Genomic DNA, 25000 nt, shown 5'->3' on the forward strand with positions numbered 1-25000 from the left:
AAGAATTTAGTAAAATAACTTTTGTCATTTTCTGAGCTAGTGTATGGAACATAAATTAACAGGAAAGTTTGATGGAGGGTTTGAATTTAGATCACTGTAAACAGGGACACACACACGTATATATATATATATATATATATATATATATATACGATGGGCTCCTTTCAGTTTCTGGCTACCAAATCCACTCACAAGGCATTTGTTGGCCCAAGGTGCCATGCAGTCGGACTGAATCCAGAGCCATGTGGTTAGAGAGCAAGCTTCTTACCATGCAGCTATGCCTTATAAAATTTGTTCTGATGTTTTAGATCCCAAGTTCAAATCCTGTTTAGGTCAATGTTGCCTTTTATCCTGCTAGGGGTCAATGAAATGAATCACCACTCAAATACTGGGGTTCATGGTATCAGTTAACCCTCTTCTCCTGAAAACTGTTGGTCTTGTGTCAAAATCTGATACCATTCAACTATGTATCTAAGGTGCAGATGTGGCCATTTGTTTTAAGAAGCTTGCTTCCCAACCATGAAGTCTTGGTCTCAGTCCTACTGTGTAGCACCTTAGGTAAATCTACTTTTAGTTTTGGGCCAAGCAAAACCTTGTGAGTGGAAGGAAACTAAAAGAAGTATGTATGTATGTATGTATGTATGTATGTATGTATGTATGTATGTATGAATGTGTGTTTGTGGGTACCCTTCTATAGGCATTATGTGATACTTGTAGATGAATATCATTGACATACAAGGTTATTTGGTTCCAAAGAGAGGTTATTTGGTTCCAGCCTCTCTTGAAAAAACATGCAAGGCCATGGAGAAAATATTAGCTTGCCTGGAGAGTGGTGAAAGTTGCCAACAGAAAGGACATCTAGGTGTATAAAATCTGCCTCAACAAATTCTGTCTGATCCATGCAAGCTAGCAAAAATGGTCATTTAATGATGATGATGATATCCACCAAAATATGTCTCTATCTTTATTTTGTTTGGTTTACTTCCATTTTTAAGCTTCCAGCTCTCATTTTCATTCATTTCTTTAGTTGTCCAGCCATCTTTGTACGACAGTTAATTTGTCACAGAGATGAGTCATGGCAATGTGTCAACATATACTCCCATTGCTCACCTCTATGTTTCTTTATCAGTCTTCTGCTTCTAACTATCTATATTCCTCCTCAGCAACCTAGTAATAATGCAAGTCAAATGGAGAATAGTTACCAAATCATCTGGGAAGTTATCTGAAATAGACTAACAGGCTGACCATCTATCTCGATCAGGAGGTAGTAGTGGTGGTGGTGGTGGTATGGATAGAGAATATACCATTTATTTCTTATCTACTAAATATCATAAGGCTGAAATTAAGCAACGTTCCCTTGGCAATCAACTAATCCATTCATGGCCATTAAAAGAGCTACACAGCTTTATATTTATTTATTAGTTCATATTTATTGATATGTTTAGCTTCCAGCTAGTGATGAATTGATTTATGTATCCATCTAGGATAATAGGTGCAGACATGGCTGTGTGGTTGAGAAGTTTGCTTCCCAACTGCTTAGTTCTGGGTTCAAGCCCACTGCATGATACTTTCTATTATAGTTTTGGTCCAATCAAAGCCTTATGAGTGGATGTGGTAAATAGAACTGAAAGAATCAGATCATATATATATATATATATATATATATATATATATATATATATATATATATATATATATATATACCGGAGTAAACACATGAAATGTGCAACAAGGTGGAAAAATGAGTACTCAAATACCAGAGGTAGAGTAATATGCTTTATTTAAAAGCAGCAGAAATATAACAAAAAAAAAAACTGTTACTCTGAGTTTCACGTTCCCGTTCATTGGACAGTTTTGTTGTCCAATGAACGGGAACATGAAACTCAGAGTAACGTTTTTTTTTTTGTTATATTTCTGCTGCTTTTAAATAAAGTGTATATATATATATATATATATATATATATTTATATAAGGGCATTACTACAGAATAATGCCACACACCAGACTTCCCAAATAAACACATTTAGTACCGAATGCGAGGAAAGCAGCCAATAGAAGAAGACCAACTTTCTTTTAAATAACTTAACTATGTATCGACCGATTTCGTGATTACTAGAATAAATCTAGATTTCGTTCATCAGCATAGTATTGTTCAAAAATATATATAACTAAACAGAATTCTCACCTCACCAAAAACGAACACTCTACATATCTGACAAAGCAAAGGGAATGAAGTTTATCTGTATACATCTTCATCAAAGAAGCGGGAATACTACTGGGCTGCTTTGGGTACACGTGTTGGGACAGGAATAAAAATTCAACATTGAATATATTCCGTGTATATATTTGATTAAAATATATATATATATATATATATATATAGGCGTTAGGAAGGGCATCCAGCTGTAGAAACTCTGCCAAATCAGACTGGAGCCTGGTGTTGCCATCCGGTTTCACCAGTCCTCAGTCAAATCGTCCAACCCATGCTAGCATGGAAAGTGGACGTTAAACGATGATGATGATGATATATATATATATAATAATAATAATATTAGGGACAAAATCCAAAATTACAGGTAAAAACTCAATTAAAATCAATTTATAAAAAATTAAAATTAAATTGAGCCTTATAGATGAGTTCTTGAAAATTGGTTATTTTCCCTAAAACTATATATATATATATATACACATGCACACACACACACACACAATGAATATTAATATATAGGGATAAGTTACCCAGGCAGGTATGCAGCAGAAACACATGTCAGCCATTTTAACTAATTATGCTGTATAATTAACTGTTAAAAGAAAAATTTGAAGTTGCACTAGTTTTTGTGTTCTTTGTAATTGATTGCTTTGGATTTACACTCTTGAATAAATGTGTTGTGTTTGTGAGTAGAAGAGAGTAACAGAATACAAAGGAGAGCAACAGAATAAGTGCCAGCCTTTAAAAGATAAGTACTGGGGTTGATTTGTTCAATGAAAACCTTTGAAGGTGGTGCCCCACCATGGCTGCAGTCCAATGACTGAAGCAAGTAAAAGATAGCTGTCCTCTTGACATTATGTGATAGTTGCAAATGGGTGTTATTGACATAACCGGCTGTATCACTCATTTCTAATATTCTGCTGGAACATGTCTAGTCAAGAGGAAATGTTACCTTGCTTGAAAACAGATGAGAATTGGTGACAGGAAAGGCATCCAGCCATAGAAAATCTGCCTCAATAAATTCTATCCAACCCATGAAAGCATGGAAAAGTGGACTTTTAAAATGATGAGGAGGATCTACATTCAATATGACCAGAGCTTCTTAGCTATCAAATTTGCTTCAAATTACAGTCTACTGGCTTTAAAAAGAAAGTAAGAGTACATTAGGTAAGGTAGTCTTATATATGATGCGCCTGCACAATCAGAGCTGACTTGGAGCTAAAAAGTACATCAAGAACAAGTACAACAACAACAGAATGACAACAGTAACAACAAATGTTACTATGACAACAGTAGCAGTAACAAGGACAACAGCAACACATATGTATATATTGTGGTATGTTTTCAAATATCTGGTTGTATGTCACCAAATGTTGAGATTTGATTGGCTCAAAACTTTGCATGCGAAAGATCTGACACTATTACTTACTAAACAATACTAGGCTAATGAATGGTTCAAAAGAAGCAACAAAAGTATAATTAATTAACAGGCTAGTTAAGTTTATAGGTCATCACCACCACCACCACCACCACCACCACTGCAGGACACATCATGAATGCCGAGATCATGATCAAACTTTTAATTAGGTAGTATGAGGAAAGAGAAAGAGAGAGGTAATGGAAATGACGGGGGGGGGGAGAAAGAGAGAGAGAGAGATAGAGAGAGAGAGAGAGAGAGAAAGAAAGAAAAGAGTGATAGCAGAAGGCAGAAGAGACAATGAGAGATTAGGACAATGAAAGAGAGAGTTGTAAGTAAGAGGAAGAAAACAAGAGATAAATAATAGAGAGAAAGTAAAAGAATGAGAGAAATTGGAAAAACAGATAGTTGGAGAAAGAGAATGAGAATGTGAGAGAAAGAATTAAGACAAAGGGAAGAAGAAACAGATAATTGTGAGAGAGATGCCAACAACAACAACTACAACAACAACAACTGGAATAACAAGTCAAAAATTAATGTAAGCAACAGCAAGTTAATTCTGAGACAAATGAATCACAGGAAAACCATGAATAATCTCAGAACAGGACTGGAATAAAACAATAAATAAAACCATGTGAAATAAGAGCTTGAAAGTTTTTAGATCACTTTAATGTTTTTGTTGCCATATTTTTGTTGAAATATACTTCTGTTGTTTCAATTCATTGTTTTTGAGAATAACGAAGAATTAAGTAAAATAACTTTATTACTAAGTTGGTATTTAGAACATAAATTAACATGAAATTTTGAGGGAACAACGTTTTAATTTCAATTACTTAAACAATGGAACTGAATGTAGACTGATGGAAAGACAATATATGAGGGGCTGCTGAAAAATTCCTGGCTTTAATGGTATTGCAAAAGGCTTGGTTGGAGGCCCAGACTTCCGAGTTTTTTTACAGGGCATAACAAAACTGAAGGACCACTGCAGTAAGTGTGTGAATCTGAGAGGGGAATATGTTGAATAAAACAATAATTAACTGAACCTCAGGTATTATCTTTTACCCAAAGCCAGAGACTTTTTGTCTTGTCTCATCTTCTCAGATGAGAGTCATCTTGCATTTAGTGTGGCTGTTCTGATTTACTTTCATCCTTACATATGTGTAGATGTAACTTTTCACCAAACGTCCACGGCCAGAGGAGGCTTTATAAAGTATAAAACTGATCCAGACATGAGATGATATGAGACACCTGTATGTGATTGGATTTAAGCAACAAAAGCTTGTACAATGCTCTTGCCGTTCTTTCAATGACTCGCACTATTTTTACTGCAAGTTTAATGTCTGAGTATTTTTTAACTGGAAGAGCTGCTTTCCCCACAGCTTTGTCAAAAATAGCAAGAGCCCCCTGTACTCCTGGGCATTCTATTCAGGACCCAGCCAAGTACTACTTTTCTGAATCAGAACAAATCTGGGAGAAATGATAATTAAGGGGTGACTTCATCTCCCCTCAAATCCTGAACTCCCGAACTGGCACCTCATCACTGAATACATTTTAATGTCATGTTCAGGACTTGTTTACTCTCTCCCCCTCTCTCTGTCTTTCTCCCCCCCCCCACATATTGAAGCAAGCAAACAGATTGTAGACAAAGAGTTGTGTAAGAATAAAAGTAAAGAGTGACAGAGGCAGGCTTAAGAGGTGGGCACTAGAATTGTGGTGTTCTAAGACCAAAAGAGATACAATGTGCTAAATCCATTAGATGGATAAACTAGAGGAAAGGGGATTGATTCTAGGAATAAAGGACAAAAAACCAGAAAACAAGAAACAAGGCAAGGAGAAGGTGGAGGAGAGTGATGGTGTCAGTAGAAGTAAAATGACACTCGGTGGGGGTGGGGAGGTGGTAAATATAGTGGTCAATTGAATGTTGAATTATTAATTAGGCTTCAAGACATCGTTGTCATATCTGGCTCGTTACTGACTCTCCTTCATTTCCCCCTGCTTTGCATCACACTTTCCATAATTTGTGTGTGCATGTGTGTGTAGTGGCCCTGTCTGGATTGTTTGTATGGGCTATCATCTGTACACGTTTAACCCTCTTCAGAAAATCCATTCCCCTCATATATGAACAGACACACCCTCACATTCTCAAGAGACTGGCATTGACAGATGGGCAAATGCAGATATGCATTCACAAAGAAATGTATGTACACACACACACACACACACACACACACACACACACACACACACACACAAAGGAAGCTGGACAGACACCTACAAAACAATAAACTGACACTGCTGTGCAGATGTACATACATGCACACAAGTGCATGCATGCATGCACATGCACTAAGTTGCTTAGATAAGTGCACACACACAAACACACACTGAAGTTTTTATTTGTATAGATACACGCATACACAAGCTCTTAGCTGTATAGATACACCACAACACATATACATACACACTGATGCACAAACAGAGAAACCCTTGTCTAGATTCACACACGCACAGAGGCTTTTAGTTGCATAACACACACATATACACACACAGAGGCTCTAAGTTGTACAGCTTCACACAGGCATACAGAGGCTCTGAGTTGTATAAACATACACACACAAAAACAGACACTGTGTTGTATTGGTAGACACACATATACACACCCATATACACATGTGTGTGTGTAGCTCAGGAAGAGAAAGAGAGATGGGAGATGGTTGGAAAGCATGCATATTATTCGAATATAATCTCATACATACATACATCGCATTTATATCCAAACTGACAGACACACAGCCATTTAAATATATATATACACAAACAAAATAATAAATGCCTGGCATAATATGGTCACCTTGCCCCTGTATCTATGTCACTATGCAATGTTTGTATCAAGATATTGTCACATTGATCAGCGATGACTGTCACTAAAACTTACAGACAGATAGACAGTGTAGGTGGAGCTGGGTGGGATATGAGCAGTCCCGGCTGTCTAGGACATTCCTAATAGATCACTTTTTCCTCACCTCTCCCCTACCATGATTGTCTCCCCTTCTTTTTTCTTTATTGTCTCCCCTTCTTTCTTTTCTTTATTGTCTCCCCCTTTCTTTTCTTCATTGTCTTTTTTTTCATTACTTATTCCCCTCCCAATCCCTCAATAACAACTCAGACATTGTTCAGACCAGGCTATATTTATTGTCCAGGGTCTGCAAGTCCTTTGTATTGCTTCTGCTTAGTCCAGTTCTTTTGTGATGTCATGTCCGGCTGTCATTTTACTATTGTCCATTGGTTAGATAACTTTGTGGGAGGGCAAGATTTCCCTGGACTCAACTCTGCTCTCATTAAGGTCAGGACGGATCCAGTCTTTGCTCTGTTGTTCATCCTCTCCAAAACAGTTTCTGCTGGTTCTCACAAGCACACATACTCTCTCTCTCTTCTTGTTTCTCTCTTCTTGCTCCTCCCTCTCTTTGTTTCTCTGTCTGTTCCTCTCTATGTACTTCTCTCTCGCTCTCTCCCTGCTCTTTTCTTTTATCTCCCTGTTTATCTGCTGTTTTCTTCTCTTTGTCTTCTTCCTTAATTCCTTTGTTATAATGTCCAATTATCAAATGGTTGCAACCCAAGCACAATCCGTTCATCCATCATCTTATTTTTCTCTCTCTCTCATGGCATGCCCTCCACTGTTCTGTTTGTTGCCGTTATCATGCTGCTTTCTATGAATAACTATACCATTGTTATCCCATTGGCTTCATTGGTCAAACAATTTGGCTTTGGTGCCATGGTGTATGTATGTATGCGGTCAACTACTTTTATCTACAATCATCAGCGCCCTTTCTGCAGCTCCATCACTACTGCCAGTACTTAATGTAATGGGTTGCAATCACTCCCTTGATTATTATAGTTACTACTACTACTGTCATCACTGCTACTACTGTCATCACTGCTACTACTGCTGCTACTACTGCTGCTACTACTGCTACTACTACTACTACTATCACCACCACCACCACTACTACTACTATCACCACTACTACTACTATCACCACTACTACTACTACTATCACCACTACTACTACTACTATCACCACTACTACTATTACTACTACTACTACTACTATCACCACTACTACTACTATCACTACCACCACTACTACTACTACTACTATCACTACTACTATTACTATCACCACTACTACTATCACTACTACTACTGCTACTACTATCACTACTACTACTACTACTACTACTACTATTATCACTACTACTACTACTATCACTGCTACTACTACTATCACTGCTACTACTACTATCACTGCTACTACTACTATCACTGCTACTACTACTATCACTGCTACTACTACTATCACCACTACTACTACTATAACCACTACTACTACTACTACTATCACCACTACTACTACTATCACTACAATGTGTGCTCCAACTGTCATCACTACCACTGCCACAATCACCACCGTCTTCATAACCATTGTTGTTACTACTGTTACCATAGTGACCATCAACACCCATGGCCACTGCATTCTACTAATATTAATACTGACCACCATCGTCTGTGATTACTTTATCACCACCACTTCCACTACAATTAAACCCATTTCACAATCATTATTGCCAATCCTACCATAACTACCACCATTGCTATCATGATTATTATTGTCCTTCATACTATCACTGCCACCAGATTAACTTCTTATAGCTATTTGCTCCATGCTTATTTTGGTTTCCAGAAACTTTCTCGTGCAGACATGGGGTTTGGAGTTCAATCCCACTGCATGGCGGCAAGTGTCTTCTAGTCTTCTACTGTCGTCTTGGATTAACGAATGCCTTGTGAGCGAATTTGGTTGGCAGGAACTGTGTACAAGCCCATCATATATATATATATGCTAGTCTTTCCACTGCTTGACATTTGGTGTTGGCTTGTTTACTTTTCCATAACTTAGTAGTTTGATAAAAGAGACTACTAATAGAATAAGGAACACTTTTTCAAGATGGTGCCAGTGTCAAACACACTCTGTAAAATGGTTTGGGTTAGAATGGCGTCCATCTGTAGAAACCATGCCAAAACAGACTTTGGTTTTCAATGCAGCCTCCAGAATTTATGATCCTCATTAGACTGCAAAGTTAACATGAAGGACCAAATGTTAAAAGATGGTGATGATTATATATGCAAGCATGTGTCTGTATTTCTATGTGTAGGTTTGCATTTCCCCATTACTACTACTACTACTAATAATAATAATAATAATAATACCAGCTCTGAGAGTTGCTACTGTTATTATCATCCCTTAAGCTGGTCATGCTGTTTAGCAGCATTTCTTCCAATTCTTCGCATTTTGAGTTCAAATGGTGCAGGGGTTGACTTTGTCTTTCAAACATATTGATACGCACACACACACACACACACACACACAGAGGGCTTCTTTCACTTTCCGTCTACCAGATCCACTCGCGAGGCTTTAGTCAGCCTGAGCTATAGTAGAAGACACTTATCCAAAGTGCCATGCAATGTGCCTGAACCCAAAACCATGTGGCTGGGAATCAAACTCTTTACCACGCATGAATATATAAGTGAATGTGTGTATGCATATGTGTGTGAATAAATGCATACATATATATGTGTGTGTGTGTGTCAATAAGTGCATATATGTGTGTGAATAAGTTCATATATACACACACACACAAACACATATATATATAAAGTGCATAAATATATATGTCCTTGTGTGTATGTATAAATATATGCACACATGCATATATATATATAGATAAGTGCACATATATATGTGCTTAAGTGTATATATAAACATATACACGCACACACATATATACATACACACACAAACATGCTTGTTTTTATTTATCCACACACTTGTACGTGTGCATGAAAGGATAGGCTACATCCCAATTATATTGATATTCATGCTAATTACGTATATGGGTCATAACTGCCGCAGAATAGATGGGACAGATTTACTTTTATCCTTTCTTCTTTGGCACCTCCCACTGTATCTAGTTTCAAATTCCAGTCTATCCTCTCCCCACTCAACCACTTGTCTGTCTTTGACACCCTCCAATAATTTATTCTTTTCCCAATACGTGTGTGTGTGCCCGCACACACACACACACATACACACAGGTACACTCACTAACACATACATATATATACAGACACACACATATACATACGTGTATATATATATATATATATATATATATGTGTGTATATGTGTGTGTATATATATCTATATATTTATTCACACGCACACACATATACTCACATGTACACATATATATGTAAGTGTGTGTTTATGTATATATATATATATATATATGTGTGTGTGTGTGTGTGTACTTACACGTATATGTGTATATATATTTATTCACACATACACACACACATATGCTCACATGTACACATCTACACATATACAACCAATTCTTATGAAACTGATCTCTCTTTTATTGTCCTATTTATTTCCACTACCCTATAGTTTTTGGTGACGTTTCTGATGGGAGTTTCTATCACTGTGGACCAATAATTTGTAATCAACCTCAATGATAACGATACTCGAGGTTTCTAATTTCTCCACAAGCTGACCTTTACCCATCAAGTTGGAGGACATTTGTCTTGGTGGTGGTGGAAGTGGTGGTGGTGGTCATATCTGCTTGCAGTGTCATGCTCGTCTTCTGACTGGCTCGTTGTCTTTAAGCTAAGTTAGTTGCTCGTTAGTGTTATTTAAGCACTGAAAATAATTAGGAAATTGAAAGTGGCTGTTCATTATCTGTTTATGTATGTATGTGTATGCTTGTGTATATTATATATGTGTAGGTATTTATATGTATATGTATGTATTGTTTTATTCTTTTCTTGTTTCAGTCATTTGACTGTGGCCATATTGGAGCATTGCCTTATGTGTATGAATATATTTATCGGTGTGTGTGTGTCTGTATGTGTATATATATATATATATATATATATATATATATATATATATATATATATATGTGGGTCTGTGCGTGTATGATTATATATAAGTGTATAATGGTCCAGTGGTTAGGGCAGCGGACTCGTGGTCATAGGATCGTGGTTTCGATTCCCAGACCGGGCGTTGTGAATGATTATTCCACGAGGCTCCGGCAGGGGATGGTGGCGAACCCTGCTGTACTCTTTCACCACAACTTTCTCTAACTCTTACTTCCTGTTCCTGTTGTGCCTGTAATTCAAAGGGTCAGCCTTGTCACACTGTGTCACGCTGAATATCCCCGAGAACTACATTAAGGGTACACGTGTCTGTGGAGTGCTCAGCCACTTGCACGTTAATTTCACGAGCAGGCTGTTCCGTTGATCAGATCAATTGGAACCCTCGACGTCGTAAGCGATAGAGTGCCAACAACAACATATTACTCTAGGTGATATTTGGTTAATAACTGATGAGTAATTGAGCATGTCTGCATCTATTGTGTGTTTTCCTGTTATTCCACATATTCTTTTGTTCTTCCCTTGTGGCAGATTTTTATTGTCTGTGTGTGTGTCATTACACCAACACTAGTGGAGTTCTTGTCCTCTGCAAGACTAAAGAAGACTGTCTATTTCACATTATCTCTCTCTCTCTCTTTCTCTGCTCCTACATACATACACTCACACAATTGTATATGTAAGTGCCTTTGTGTATGAAGGGTAAAGTTGGTTTGTGGAAGATCTAAATGAGGAAATGTGGAGGAATATATCATTAGATACCACAAAACATTCTGATCAGTGTTCTGCCGATTCTGCTATCATTTGCCCTTAATAATGATAAAGATGACATAACAACAACAACAACAAAAATGACAACTACAACAACAACAACAACAACAACAAGGTACATTTTCAACTGGAACAGTTACAGCATCTATAATAAAGATCTCGCTTTATAAGGTTCTCCTTTCTTCCCGTCCTATGGAATAATAAATTTTGGTTATTGTTGTTGTTGGTGGTGGTGGTGGTGGTGGTGGTGATGGTGGTGGTGGTAGGGAACAGTGATGTTGACGGGATGAGGAAGAAAGTTAATGCTTTAAAAAAGAAGCAGCAAAAGCAAAAAAAAAAACTTACAGATAAGAAGCCCCCCCCCCCCCATCCATATCACCCCCACCCACCCTGCCCGTTTAACTCTTCTACCACTTACTTATTCCATGCTAGAATTATTCCGCAGAGTGATACTGGAAATGCTTCGGTAGACTCCCACCCCACCCCACCCCACCCCACCCCATCCCACCCGCTATGTTCCCCTCCCTAGCAGCCTTCTCTCATGTACTTCACTCATCTATAGTTTGCATCCTTCCATTTTATGCATTTATGTACCAGGATAGATATAACATAATTATATATACCCACATATATAGACACACACACACACACAGATACACACACTATGTTATCTATCCTGTTCATTCATCCATTTATTTTTCAACCTGGCACACACACATATTCTGGGCTGTTGTGTTATATATGCAAGCATGTGTATACACTCACACATGCATGTATATGCGCACACACACACACACACACACATGCACTCACATAACCAGGTAGTTGTTAATACACGAATACATGCATATATACACACGCGCATGCACCCATTGCATTATCTGTCTGTTCATCCAGTCAAACATCCACTCTTCAATCCAACTTAGATGTGTGTGTGTGTGTCTTTGTATGTGTGTGTGTGTGTGTGTGTGTGTGTGTGTGTGTGCGTGCATGGGTATATACATGCAGTTTTACACAAATGCACACAATATACAATTTTACACAAATACAGACATATATACACACACACACACACACACACACACACACACACACACATACTCACACAATGTGTGTGTGTGTGTGCTATGTATCTATGTGTATGTATATGTATGCAATGTATGTATGCATATGTATATATATATATATATATATATATATATATATATGCATATGCATAGATTTTCACAAATAAACATGCACACACACACACACACACACACACACACACACACACACAGCTGTATACAAATATCCACAATTCTAACACTCTATGGCACCAGATGTGTTTCTGAGTCTATTTTCTTTTGAATCATTTTTCTTTCCTCAGACAATTCCATGTTTCTTCATGCTGCTACTGTTGATGTTCATAATTTCCTGTATTTTATTTAGTTTTTTTTTTTTTTCCACATTATTTTGTACTTCTTTCATTTGATTTGCTATATTGTTTTTAGTTGCTTCTTTTTTTTTTTGCCTTTCTGTCATATCTTTTATTTCTGGTTTTTGTGTTTGTGTATGCATGTGTGTGTATGTACATGTTCTTCTTTGTGTGTGTGTGTGTGTGTGTGTGCATGCATATATATACATGTGTTCATGTATGAGTGTTTATGCATGCATATGTGTGTGTCAGTGTGTATATACGTGTATGTGTTTGTGCATATGCTTAATTGCTTTTGTGTTTGTCTGTTCATGTGCGTATGTGGTAATGTATGTGTATGCATATGTTCATGTGTGTGTCTTCATATATATATATATATATGTATATATATGCTTGTGTCTGTGTTCATATATGTGTGTGTATGTTTGCATATATACATAGAGAGAAAGAGATAAATATATATATATATATCTGTATGTGTGAGTGTGTGGTTGTATATATATATATTTGGGTGAGTACATGTATTTGTATGCGTGTGTATATGGCTGTATGTATACGAATGGGTTTTCCTTGTACATCTTTATTTTCACATTTTATATTATCGCATTCTTCCTTTTTGCATATTTAAAAACAATAACATGACTTCTTGATTCTAATCCAGTCTTTGATTCTGGCTGTTGTTTTGTTTGTGCAAATGCATATGTGCATATACATTTGCAAATCGACATAAAACAATGAAGATAATAACGTGTATATGTATGTGCGTTCATATGTATATGCATGTGCGTTCATATATACACACACATTTAAAGTTAGATATATATACACACACATTTAAAGTTAGATATATATATATACACACATTTAAAGTTAGATGAAGAAGGATGTCATCATTGGTGGATGTTAATGCGGAATTGATAGCAATTGTTTGTGATGATTATGCTGGTAATGATGTTATTAATGATGATTGTGGTGATGATGATGATGTGGATGATGTCTTGCTTGGTGGTGTGGTGGTGGTGGTGGTGGTGATGTTGATGATGCCATGCATAGTGGTGGTGGCGATGGTAATGGTGGTGTGTTGATGATGATGACATGCATAGAGGTGGTGTTGGTAATGTGGGTGATACCATGTGCGCTGGTGTAGGTGGTGGTGGTGATGGTGCTGCTGCTGCTTGCAGTGTTAATGATGCCATGCATGGCGATGGTGATGGCGCCGGTGGTATTGACGATGCCATGCATGATGGTCATGATGGCAGCGGCACTGTCGGTAGCGATGTTGATTGAGGTGTGTTGCAGGGTGGGACGGGGGGGGGGGTGCTCCTCTGTTGTGTCATTGATAATGTAATGTATAAACGGTAATAGTGATGCTAGCAGTTTTTGGAAATGATAATGTAACTTCACAGTGTTGTTGTTGTTGTTGCTGTTGGCGGCGGCAGTGTTGATGGTGGTGGTGGTGGTGGTTTATGATGGTGCAGTTCTATGGTCGTCATCGTCGTCGTTGTCCTCGTGATGACAGCGAAAACAGGGACATATGTGTTAGAGATAGAGATGAATACGACGGAGCCTTGCCACTGAGTAGTAAATACGATGGTAATGATGCTGCTAGTCTTCGGTTTGGTCGGGGCGGCATGCGGTGGTATTGATGATAATGGTGAGAGTTGTGGTGCCGCCAACAGTGAAACTGGTTAGGGATGGGATGTGGATGTTAATAGGTGACGGTGGCAGTGTAAATTGAAAGAATAATGCACATTTTCAGTAATAGTTTTCCTTTGAAGTGTGTTGCATCTTCTGTGTGCATATGCACACTCATGCATGTGTGTGAACACATACAGTATCAATTACCATGAAACATATGCACAATATCTCCTATTATAGATATGTGATCACCCATACAGACTTATAAACATGTGTGACTGTACGTGCTCATATGTGTATTGTGTGTGTGTGTGTGTGTGTGTATTGCGTTTGTATATTTGTGTGTATGTATATATATATATATATATATATATATATATATTTATATATAGATATATGCATTGTGTATGTGTATATATGTGTGTGTATATATCCATATATATATTTATATATTGACTTATGTATTGTGTGTGTGTATTTATATGAATATATATGTATATATGTGTATATAAATGTGTATGTGTCTATGTGTATATATATATATATATATATATATGTGTATATAAATGTGTATGTGACTGTGTATATATGTATGTATGTATGTATGTATGTATCAGTTACACATATATGATCATATATACAGATTCATAAACATGAACGACTGTGTGCACATGTATATATTTCTGTGTATATTTGTGTGTGTGTGTGTGTGTGTGTGTCTTGTATTATAGATATATAACCACTCATACAGACATGTCTGTATGAGTGAGTAAGTGAATATGTGGGTCTGTATGTATGTGTTTGTGTGTGTGTGTGTGTTTGTGTCTGCATGCTATTCTGGTTATGCTATTTGACTATAAGCACATCTTCATATGCACACATCAATGCATAGACTGTGTCTAAAACTGGAACGAAGATTGTGTGACATACATGCAATTGCGGATACACACACACACACACACACACGCATATGTGTGTGCGCATGTGAACTATCTTTGGCATTCACACTTTAAACACAACATGCAAACACACATGCATACATATGTCTATGCGCTTTCCTTTCTCTGTCTTTCACACACGCTTATACACGACAAACTCACTAACTGTGATACATATACATACATTGTCTCATAAACATGCATATTGCCACCCCCACCCCCACCCCCACCCCACTCTCCCACACATTAATATTCACTTACATGCACACACTCTTGCACTTAGCTTCAAGAGCAATGGACTGCTGCTAATGCTAAGTGTTTGCAAGGGTTATACACAAAAGCAGTTCCTTATATGGTCATTTTGAAATTTACCATAACGAGGGATCCCCACCCACCTACTAACCACTGCAGCGAACCCCTCACCCCCAGTGTAACATACACAGTGTTATGTTTTCTGTTGTGTTGTGTTAGTGGTGGTAGGTCACTTGTAAGAATGGTTCTCTCTGAGTAGTTTAGAATTAGTACTTAGTAAATTACAAAAAAGCACTCTATGTATTCTTTAACCTTTGAACATTTAAACTGGCCATATCAGGCCCAAATATTCTACCTGTTTTTATGTTAAAATCAGCAAGGTTGAGCTTCTCACACCTACCCTACAATGTCATTTTAAGACTAACCAATCACATCGTTGGAATCTTAGAGTTACAAGACAGTATATGATCAATTCAAAACGATGAATGAATAAGCATTACATTTGACAGAGTAATTTGAATGCTAAAGGTTAAGAGAAGCTACAAAAGTATATTCATGTATACAGTCAAATTGTGTGTGTGTGTGTGTGTGTGTGTGTGTGTGTGTGTGTGTGTGTGTGTGTGTGTGTAATTTGTCATCATCATTTAACATCTGTCTTCCATGCTCACATGGGCTGGATGGTATTGATAAGATCTCACAGCTCAGGACAGTCTCAGGCTCCTGTGTCTCCTTTGATATGATTTCTATGGTTGGATGCCCATCCTAGTCCCAGTGTGTGATGGGTGCTTCTTTTTCCATGGCACCAGCACCATTGACGTCACTATTGGATCTTACATCCTAAAATCTCAATTCATTGGTTGGACCTCTACAACAGAAAAGGAAACACGTTTATGCTATAATGCTATGTAATTAAAGGTTGCTGTATGGAGGAAAGTGCCAGAGTGTTTTTTTTTTTTTTGCTGTAATATGGTGACATTTTGTGTGGCACCAGCACCAGTGAGATCAAGTAATTTGCAAGATAAAAACCTGCAACTGAGGATGGGGATGATATTGAGGAGGTTAGCTTTGTGTGAGGTGATGAAAGGTTAAAGTATGATACAGGTTTAGAGATAGATGTTTTGCTGCAGAGAAGATACATGGCTACACCTGTTGGAAAAAGAGAGAAAGAAGAGGGGGGAAAATGAGTGTAGGTGTAACTTCAAGTGACAGGGAGGTGTATATGTGAAGCGGTACAGAGGATTGGATTGAGTTGGTGGCAGGTAAGTTTGTGAGAGTGTGAAAGGAGAGTTGGAGACAGAGGGAAGGGGAATGCAGTGGGCCAAGCATGGCTGGAGGGAGGGAAGTGTGTGTGTGTATATATATGTATATATATATATACGTGTGTGTTGTGTGTACACGCATATATACGCGCACACACACTCACACATATATATATATATATATATATATATATATATATATCCCCACATATATATTGCATGATGGAATACTTTCTCATTGATTACGCAAATGTTTATTGTTTCCCTCATTGTATAAACGAGTACTTTAGCTTTCATTGTGCGAGTGAGAACCTTTTCATTCATTATGCAAATCAGTATTTTATCGCTCTTTGTGTACAAATATTTGTGCATTTTCACTGTTTTCAGTTTTTTAATCACATTGTGCATACACCTCACTCTTTCTCTCTTTCTCCATCAGCAACATATGCAGGTATTAAGATTCTGGATTTCTAGACCCTGAAATCTCAAAATTCAATATTTTTCTTTGAAAAGATACAGCACAGATTCCTCTTGATTCCTGCTAGTTATTTACCTTTCTTCCAGCATACAAGTCGACATAGTATACAGTGTAAACACTCAAACATCTCTATCATTCCAAAACTTTCCACATTTCACATGGAATGTCTGGTCCCCCAAAGTCATCTTGGTGTATAAAGTCAGCCTGCTTTCTTTTTAATTGTAAATTTTAATTTGAAAAATTAGACTTGTATGCCAGAAAACACAGGTCAATTCCCTTCTGAGCTCTCCCTTTGAGGCATAGGGCCTATTTAACCTTTATATGTGATTGGTTCACATTACATTAAAGGCATGCCTTTGATGTAATGTGTAACACATTTCCAAGGGACAATGTTTCTCCAAGTCCTTTATACCTGAACCCTAGAACTATCTTCAACTATTTCATCCTTAATTTGACCCTTTGTTAGTTACTTTCATTCCAAGCCAGAATGAAACTGGGAGTAGTGAGGATTAAGTAATAACCCCTTATTCCCCAAGTTGGATCCTAGGCAAGTGTATACACATCTCCAGTGATAACTATTTATCTAATATGTTTATCTATCTATATGTCTAGCCATTTATCTGTGTGTGTGTGTTGATCATAATCTTGCAGTACTGGCACCACATAAAAAAGCACATAGTACACTCTGTAAAATGGTTAGAATTAGGAAGAGCATCCAACCATAGAAATCATGCCAAGACAGACAAATGAAGCCCAAGCAACTCTTCAGCTGGCCAGCTTCTATGAAATCATCCAACCCATGCCAGCATGGAAAATGGATCTTAAATTATGAGGAGGATGATGGTGATATAGATATGTATGTATTTATCACTGTCTTGACTAGACTATCAAATGTTATTATACACTGCTGGTTTACAATGCACTTCCTTGAATTTTAGCTTTCAGATGATTCCATCTGAATGGGATTCCAGATTATCACAGAGTTACACATTTACAGTTGATCGGACTGAAGCAACATGAAATGAAAGTGTTTTGCACAAGAACACAACATACCACCTGGTCTGGGAATTGAAACCATGATCTTGTGATTGTGAGTGCAGTTCCCTAGCCACAATGCAACAAACCTTCACTGTGTGTGTGTGTGTGTGTGTGTGTGTGTGTGTGTGTGTGTGTGACTCTTCATGCAACCAAATGTATGTTTTTAAGGTAGATGTCTGCTTCGTGTCCTATACGTCATGTATATGTGTGAGTATGTACATGTATGTGTATGTATGCTTGTGTCTGTTTCTAGTTATTACTTAGTTTATATATTTTCTCTATTACTAATAAATCAAATTGGAATGGTGGTGTTAGTTGTGATGGTCAGCACATTGTTACTTAATTTCTTTTTTAATTATTAAGCCTCTGTATCTTATGTATGTGTGTATGTGTGCATATGCTTGTCTCATGTATGTATATGTTTGTGTCTCGTATGTATATGCTTGTGTCTCATGTATGTGTATGCTATGTGTAAGTATATATGTATACTTGGGTATCTTGTTTGAGTTTGTATGTATGTCGTGTACATGTATGTATACACTTGTATGCGCATGTATGTTTGCTTGTGCAGCTTATGTGTGTGCATGTATGTCTTGTGTACATGCACATGAATACTTGTGTGTATGTATGTGTATGTATGCTTGTGTATTTGATGTGTGTGTATATATGTATATGCCCTTGCGAATCTGTCGTCACAAGAACACCCTGCAACTCACCAATTAGTTGCAGCAAATATTTGATTAAAGCTTTTCTCTTACTGTCATCATCATCATCATCATCGTTTAACGTCCGCTTTCCATGCTAGCATGGGTTGGACGATTTGACTGAGGACTGGTGAAACCGGATGGCAACACCAGGCTCCAGTCTGATTTGGCAGAGTTTCTACAGCTGGATGCCCTTCCTAACGCCAACCACTCAGAGAGTGTAGTGGGGCTTTTACGTGTCACCCGCACGAAAACGGCCACGCTCGAAATGGTGTCTTTTATGTGCCACCCGCACAAGCCAGTCCAGGGGCACTGGCAACGATCTCGCTCGAAAATCCTACAGGAGCCAGTCAGGCGGTACTGGCAACGGCCACGCTCAAAATGGTGCATCTCATGTGCCACCCGCACAAGAACCAGTCCAGGGGCACTGGCAACGATCTTACTTGGCTTGCCGGGTCTTCTCACGCACAGCACATTTCCAAAGGTCTCGGTCCGTAGTCATCGCCTCGGTGAGGCCCAATGTACGAAGGTCTTGCCTCACCACCTCAGCCCAGGTCTTCCTGGGCCTACCTCTTCCACGGGTTCCCTCAACTGTTAGGGTGTGGCACTTTTTCACGCAGCTATCCTCCTCCATTCTCACCACATGTCCATACCAGCGCAATCGTCTCTCTTGCACACAACTACTGACGCTTCTTATGTTCAGCTTTTCTCTCACGATACTTACACTCTGACGGGTATTCACATTGACATTACACATCCAACGGAGCATACTGGCTTCATTCCTTGCGAGCTTACGTATGTCCTCAGCAGTTACAGCCCATGTTTCACTGCCATGTAGCATGGTTGTTCGTACGCATGTGTCATACAGTCTGCCTTTTACTCTGAGTGAGAGTCCCTTTGTCGCCAGCAGGGGTAAGAGCTCTCTAAACTTTGCCCAGGCTATTCTTATTCTAGCAGCTACACTTTCAGCGCACCCACCCCCACTACTAACTTGGTCGCCCAGATAGCGGAAGCTCACACATCATTTTTTATTCTTTGACCTGAAAGTGTAGTGGCAGTGGTGGTTGTGGTTGTTGTGGTGGCAGTGGTAACTGTGGTGGTGGTAGTGATAGTGATGCTAGTGGCTTGGTAGTTAGTAGCTAGGGCCATGATGGTAGTAGTGGTGGCAGCAGTTACGGTGATGGTGGTATTGGTGATATGTATTCATGTACTGCTGGTGGTCAAACAACATTTGGTTAATAGATGTTGCTGTGTAACCCTAGCTCATCCCCTCATTAAGCAAATCTATAAGGAGATTCCACTCATGACCATCATGTCTTTCTTCCTTTCCTATGTGCAAGCAGCCCAGCACTCTATTCCCCTTGTGTCCTTATTTAAAGAGTGTTGTGTCATTTAAATACGAATTCACTGCTATTTCTAGCAAATCACCTGACCATGGTTTCATCATTGACTCATTGTGTAATATTGGTTTCAAATTTTGGTACTAAGCTAGCAGTTTTCTGACTTGGGCTAAGTCAATTACATCAGCACCAGTGCTCAACTGGTACTTATTTTATCATCCCGGAAAAGATAACAAGCAATGCCGACCTCATCATTTGAACTCAGAACATAGAGATGGATGAAACACTGCTAAGAGTTTTGTCTGGCTTGCTCACAATTCCGCCAGCTTGCCACATTGGACTCATTGTGTAATATTGGTATGTATTTATAAGAGTGTGTTTTGTAGTATTAGATTAATGTTAAGAATAGTAATGATCTGTGTTGTTTAGTTCCAGCTCAGCCCGAGTTTGTTTGAACCATGTATTTTCTGGCATACAAATCAACATAGTATATAGTGTGAACATGTAAACATTTAAATGCCGTTTTTATCTTTCCAAATCCTGTTGCATTTCACATAGAATTTTTGGTTCTCCAAAGTTGTCTTGGTGTGTAAGTCAACCTACCGTTTTTTGGCTGTAAAATTTAGTCTGTAAAATTTAATTTGTATTCTAAAATGGGTGGCAGGGACATTGTATTCCAGAATGGGTGGCAGGGACATTCCAGTTGTCATTATCATTGTTTAACAGCTGCTTTCCATGCTGGCATTGGTTGGACAGTTTGGCATGGAGCTGTCCAGACTCCAACCGTCTGTTGTGGCATGATTCATACAGCTGGATGCTCTTCCTAATGCCAACTACTTAACAGAGTTTTGTTGGCACTCCGTCGCTTACGACGTCAAGGGTTCCAGTTGATCCGATCAACGGAACAGCCTGCTCGTGAAATTAACGTGCAAGTGGCTGAGCACTCCACAGACACGTGTACCCTTAACATAGTTCTCGGGGATATTCAGCGAGACACAGAGTGTGACAAGGCTTACTCTTTGAATTACAGGCACAACAGAAACAGGAAGAAAGAGCGAGAGAAAGTTGTGGTGAAAGAGTACAGCAGGGTTCGCCAACATCCCCTGCCAGAGCCTCATGGAGCTTTTAGGTGTTTTCGCTCAATAAACACTCACAGTGCCCGGTCTGGGAATTGAAACCGCGATCCTATGACTGCAAGTCCGCTGCCCTAACCACTGAGCCATTGCACCTCCACACTTAACAGAGTATGCTGGGTGCATTTTACGTGTCACCAGCTGTGACAATCCATAACCTTTTTCTACACTAAACCCTTTAGCATTCAGATTTTTCTCTCAAATATAATGCTTATTCATTCACATTGCTTTGAATCAATCATGCATTATCTTTATAGCCTTAAGATTTTGATGATGTGATCATTTATCATATTTTCTGGTATACAAGTTGAATCTTTCAGACCAAAATTTACTGCCAAAATAGGGCAAGTCAACTTATACACCAAAGCAACTTTAGAAAACCAAAAATTCCATGTGAAATATAGCAGGATTTGGAAAGATAATGTTTGAATGGTTTACACTATATGTTTATGCTCTATACTATATCTACTTGCATGCTTGAAAATATGGTATTTTTAGAGCGTCATTGCTGGGTAGGTGTGCAAGGCCAGATATGGCTGGTTCAATCATTTAGTATTCAGATTACTCTTTCATATGCAATGCTTATTTATTCGTATTTTTTTAAATTAATCATGCATTATCTTATAGCTTCAATATTTACATGATGTACTGTTTATTTTTAGAATGTCATTGTAGGGTAAGTGTGAGAGGCCAGATCTGGCTGGTTTGAACATAAGACAATATAGGATGAATATGACTGGTACTATTTCTATCAGGCTGAGTGGTCACATAAAGGCTCCTCAATGTTTACGTTGGTGATAATGAGATAGTGGTGGCTACCATATTATTTACTAAAAGTTGTTAATTGTTTGTTTTGTTTTACTTTCATGTTGTCCCTTTATTTTGCAGGTGTCCATTGAGTCAAGCCACTCTGCCATGCCTTACGAGACTATTCATGTGGCCCCTGACCAAAGGATCTTTCCTGATCTCTACTTTGATTTGGATAAGGAGCATTTGTACGCCATGACCCCTAATAAGGTAGGTCTATCTCATTTTACTCATTATTTAACAGTTACCTTTTCTTGCCTTTTCTTTTAAATTTTTTCTCATAGATGCTTTGCAAGTTTGTATATACACACACACACACACACACACACATATAAAAAGGTGCAGGCATAGCTGTGTTGTTAAGAAGTTGTTTCCCAAACCACATGGTTTAAGTTTCAGTCCCACTATGCAGTGCCTTGGGCAAGTATCTTCTACTATAAGCCCCAGACCAATCAAAGCTTTATGAGTGGATTTGGTTGTCCAATGATATTTAACATCTTCGCATATACTTGAATATGGTAATGTATGCATTGCTTTGAGAAAAAAAAAAATCTCCTTATAGACAATATGTATGGAAAACATGCCATAGGGCTATTAATGTCATCAATAGACTGGAGAAGCATGTGTTACAGTGCTTGAGTGTTATCAGCAACTGACACAGAGCCATCATTTTGGGCCAGATATTTCTACCATTATCAGTGCATGTTTTCACTGCAACATTCATCCTCTTTTTTGAGCCAGATGTAATGTTTTTGTCTCTCATTGGTTTCTGTGCAAATTTTCTGACAACATTGTTTGTCTACTTTGCAGTAAGTCCAAGACTCCTAAGCATGAATAAGATCATTTTTTCCAACGAATTCTCTGACACAGGGCTTTACCTTAGGGACCCCCTTATAAACGCTAATGAAATTTATACATAAATATTTGCTTAAAATAACATATATTTTTACATTTATTTATTTAACAGTATTTAACAAATAGGTTTATTGTCAATTAAAAGATTTCAATTAAAAAACATATATAAAATCAAATTGCTCATAAAAAGTATTTGCTGTCCACGGACCCCCTGTCTTGTCCTTGCAGACCCCTTGTGGTCCGCGGACCACAGTTTGAAAACCCCTGCTCTAACACATTTCTACAGGAAGGTATATTGCTTCCCATCCATTGTTTTCATAGAGTTCAACTCACTGCATTTCCTGAGGAAAGCATCTTCAAGGTTTGCTTCTCTGGGAACTGTCAGCTCTACCACCATTACTGCTTTCATTGGAGTTACTTTAGTTATAGCAAGTCAGAATATATAAATATTAACCATTTATATACGCTACTACAAGCATTTGCTGGATGTTACAGGTCCAGTACTAGGCCAATTATCCAGCAAGCTTGAGACTAGAAGTGCTCCTGATTTCTGGATTTTCTGTTTTTCTGGAGACTGTTTAAATATGTACTTGAAATATAAACTACTCATAAGTTATGAAAAGTAAAGAGCTAAATTGAATTTAACAGATTCAGATTAATACACTTTTAAAGCCGGATCTGTTTTGCGTTTATTAATCCATTTAGAATTCTTAAAATATATCATACAGTGTAATGTTTACAAGATGAAAATTAAATGAAGAAAAGTAAAGAACATGATTTTATTTAACAGATACAAACACAAATTAATACCATTCTAAAGCAGAGTATGTTTAATCTCTATGAATCCACTTTAAAAAGTAAAGAACAAATCTACTTTAACACACTACATGCAAATTAACCAACTTCAAAAACAGGGTCTCTTTACTCAATACATGGTACAGTATATTGTATGATACTGCACAATATTCAGGGATTTCTGGGAGCTGGATAAGGGGTCCAGTACTGTATATCATTTCAGGTGGTAATTATGAATTTTGGTGTAGGTATTCCACACCGTGTATGTGATTAGCTCTGGTGTTGCTTACTTGCTAGAAAAAGATGGGGTGGCATTGACAACAGGGTGGGCGTTAGTACTACCACCACCTCCACTACTACTACTACTACTACTACCTTTATTGCCTACATGTCAGCTGCAGATTATGATTTGATGGATGGAGTCCTAAATAGTGCTGGGGACATTTTTAACACTCTTGCTGCTGCGGCTATCAAAGCTCCTGGCATGCAGCTGTCCCTGATTATGATGTGTGTGCATGCATGAGCGTGTGTGGGGGTGGGGAGTGTCTATCTTTATTAGAGTTGTTGTTGTTTGTTGTTGTACTTTTATATGAAGACCATACAGTGGCCATTTTGTTTTGCCTGCAACAGACATAGCAATGGTTGTTTGTGATTAATCGTGGTGATGGATAGATAGAGATGATGAAAAAGGCAGTGGTGGTGGTGGCTACTGATGCTAGTGGTGGGGGTTGTACCGTGGTATTTGCTTGTAGTGGACAGCAATGGTAGTGGTCAGTGATGGTGGTGATGGTTCTAGTGGGCGCGATGGTGGTAGTAGTGGGTTGCAGTGGATGGTGATGCTAGAGGTAGTAGCAGTGATAGTAGTAGATGGTGATGGTAGTGGTCACTGTAGTGGACTGTCGTGGTGTCGGTAGTAGTAACGGTGGTAGCAGTAGTAGTAGTAGTAGTAGTGATAGTT

The 25000-nt window shown here is 38.2% G+C and overlaps 1 protein-coding gene across 1 annotated transcript in view; it reads left to right on the forward strand.

Annotated features, from left to right (window-relative positions):
• Positions 1-25000, forward strand: part of LOC106878623 (plexin-A2) — a 758495-nt gene that overhangs the window by 240080 nt on the left and 493415 nt on the right. Inside the window, exon 4 of the mRNA XM_089351892.1 lies at positions 22474-22602. Within this exon, the coding sequence (XP_089208018.1) occupies positions 22474-22602 (129 nt within the window). The remainder of the gene's footprint in view (positions 1-22473; positions 22603-25000) is intronic.

The sequence above is a fragment of the Octopus bimaculoides genome, chromosome 5 (assembly GCF_046866305.1).
Source record: "Octopus bimaculoides isolate indiv1 chromosome 5, ASM4686630v1, whole genome shotgun sequence".
Taxonomy (NCBI): Eukaryota; Metazoa; Mollusca; class Cephalopoda; order Octopoda; family Octopodidae; genus Octopus; species Octopus bimaculoides.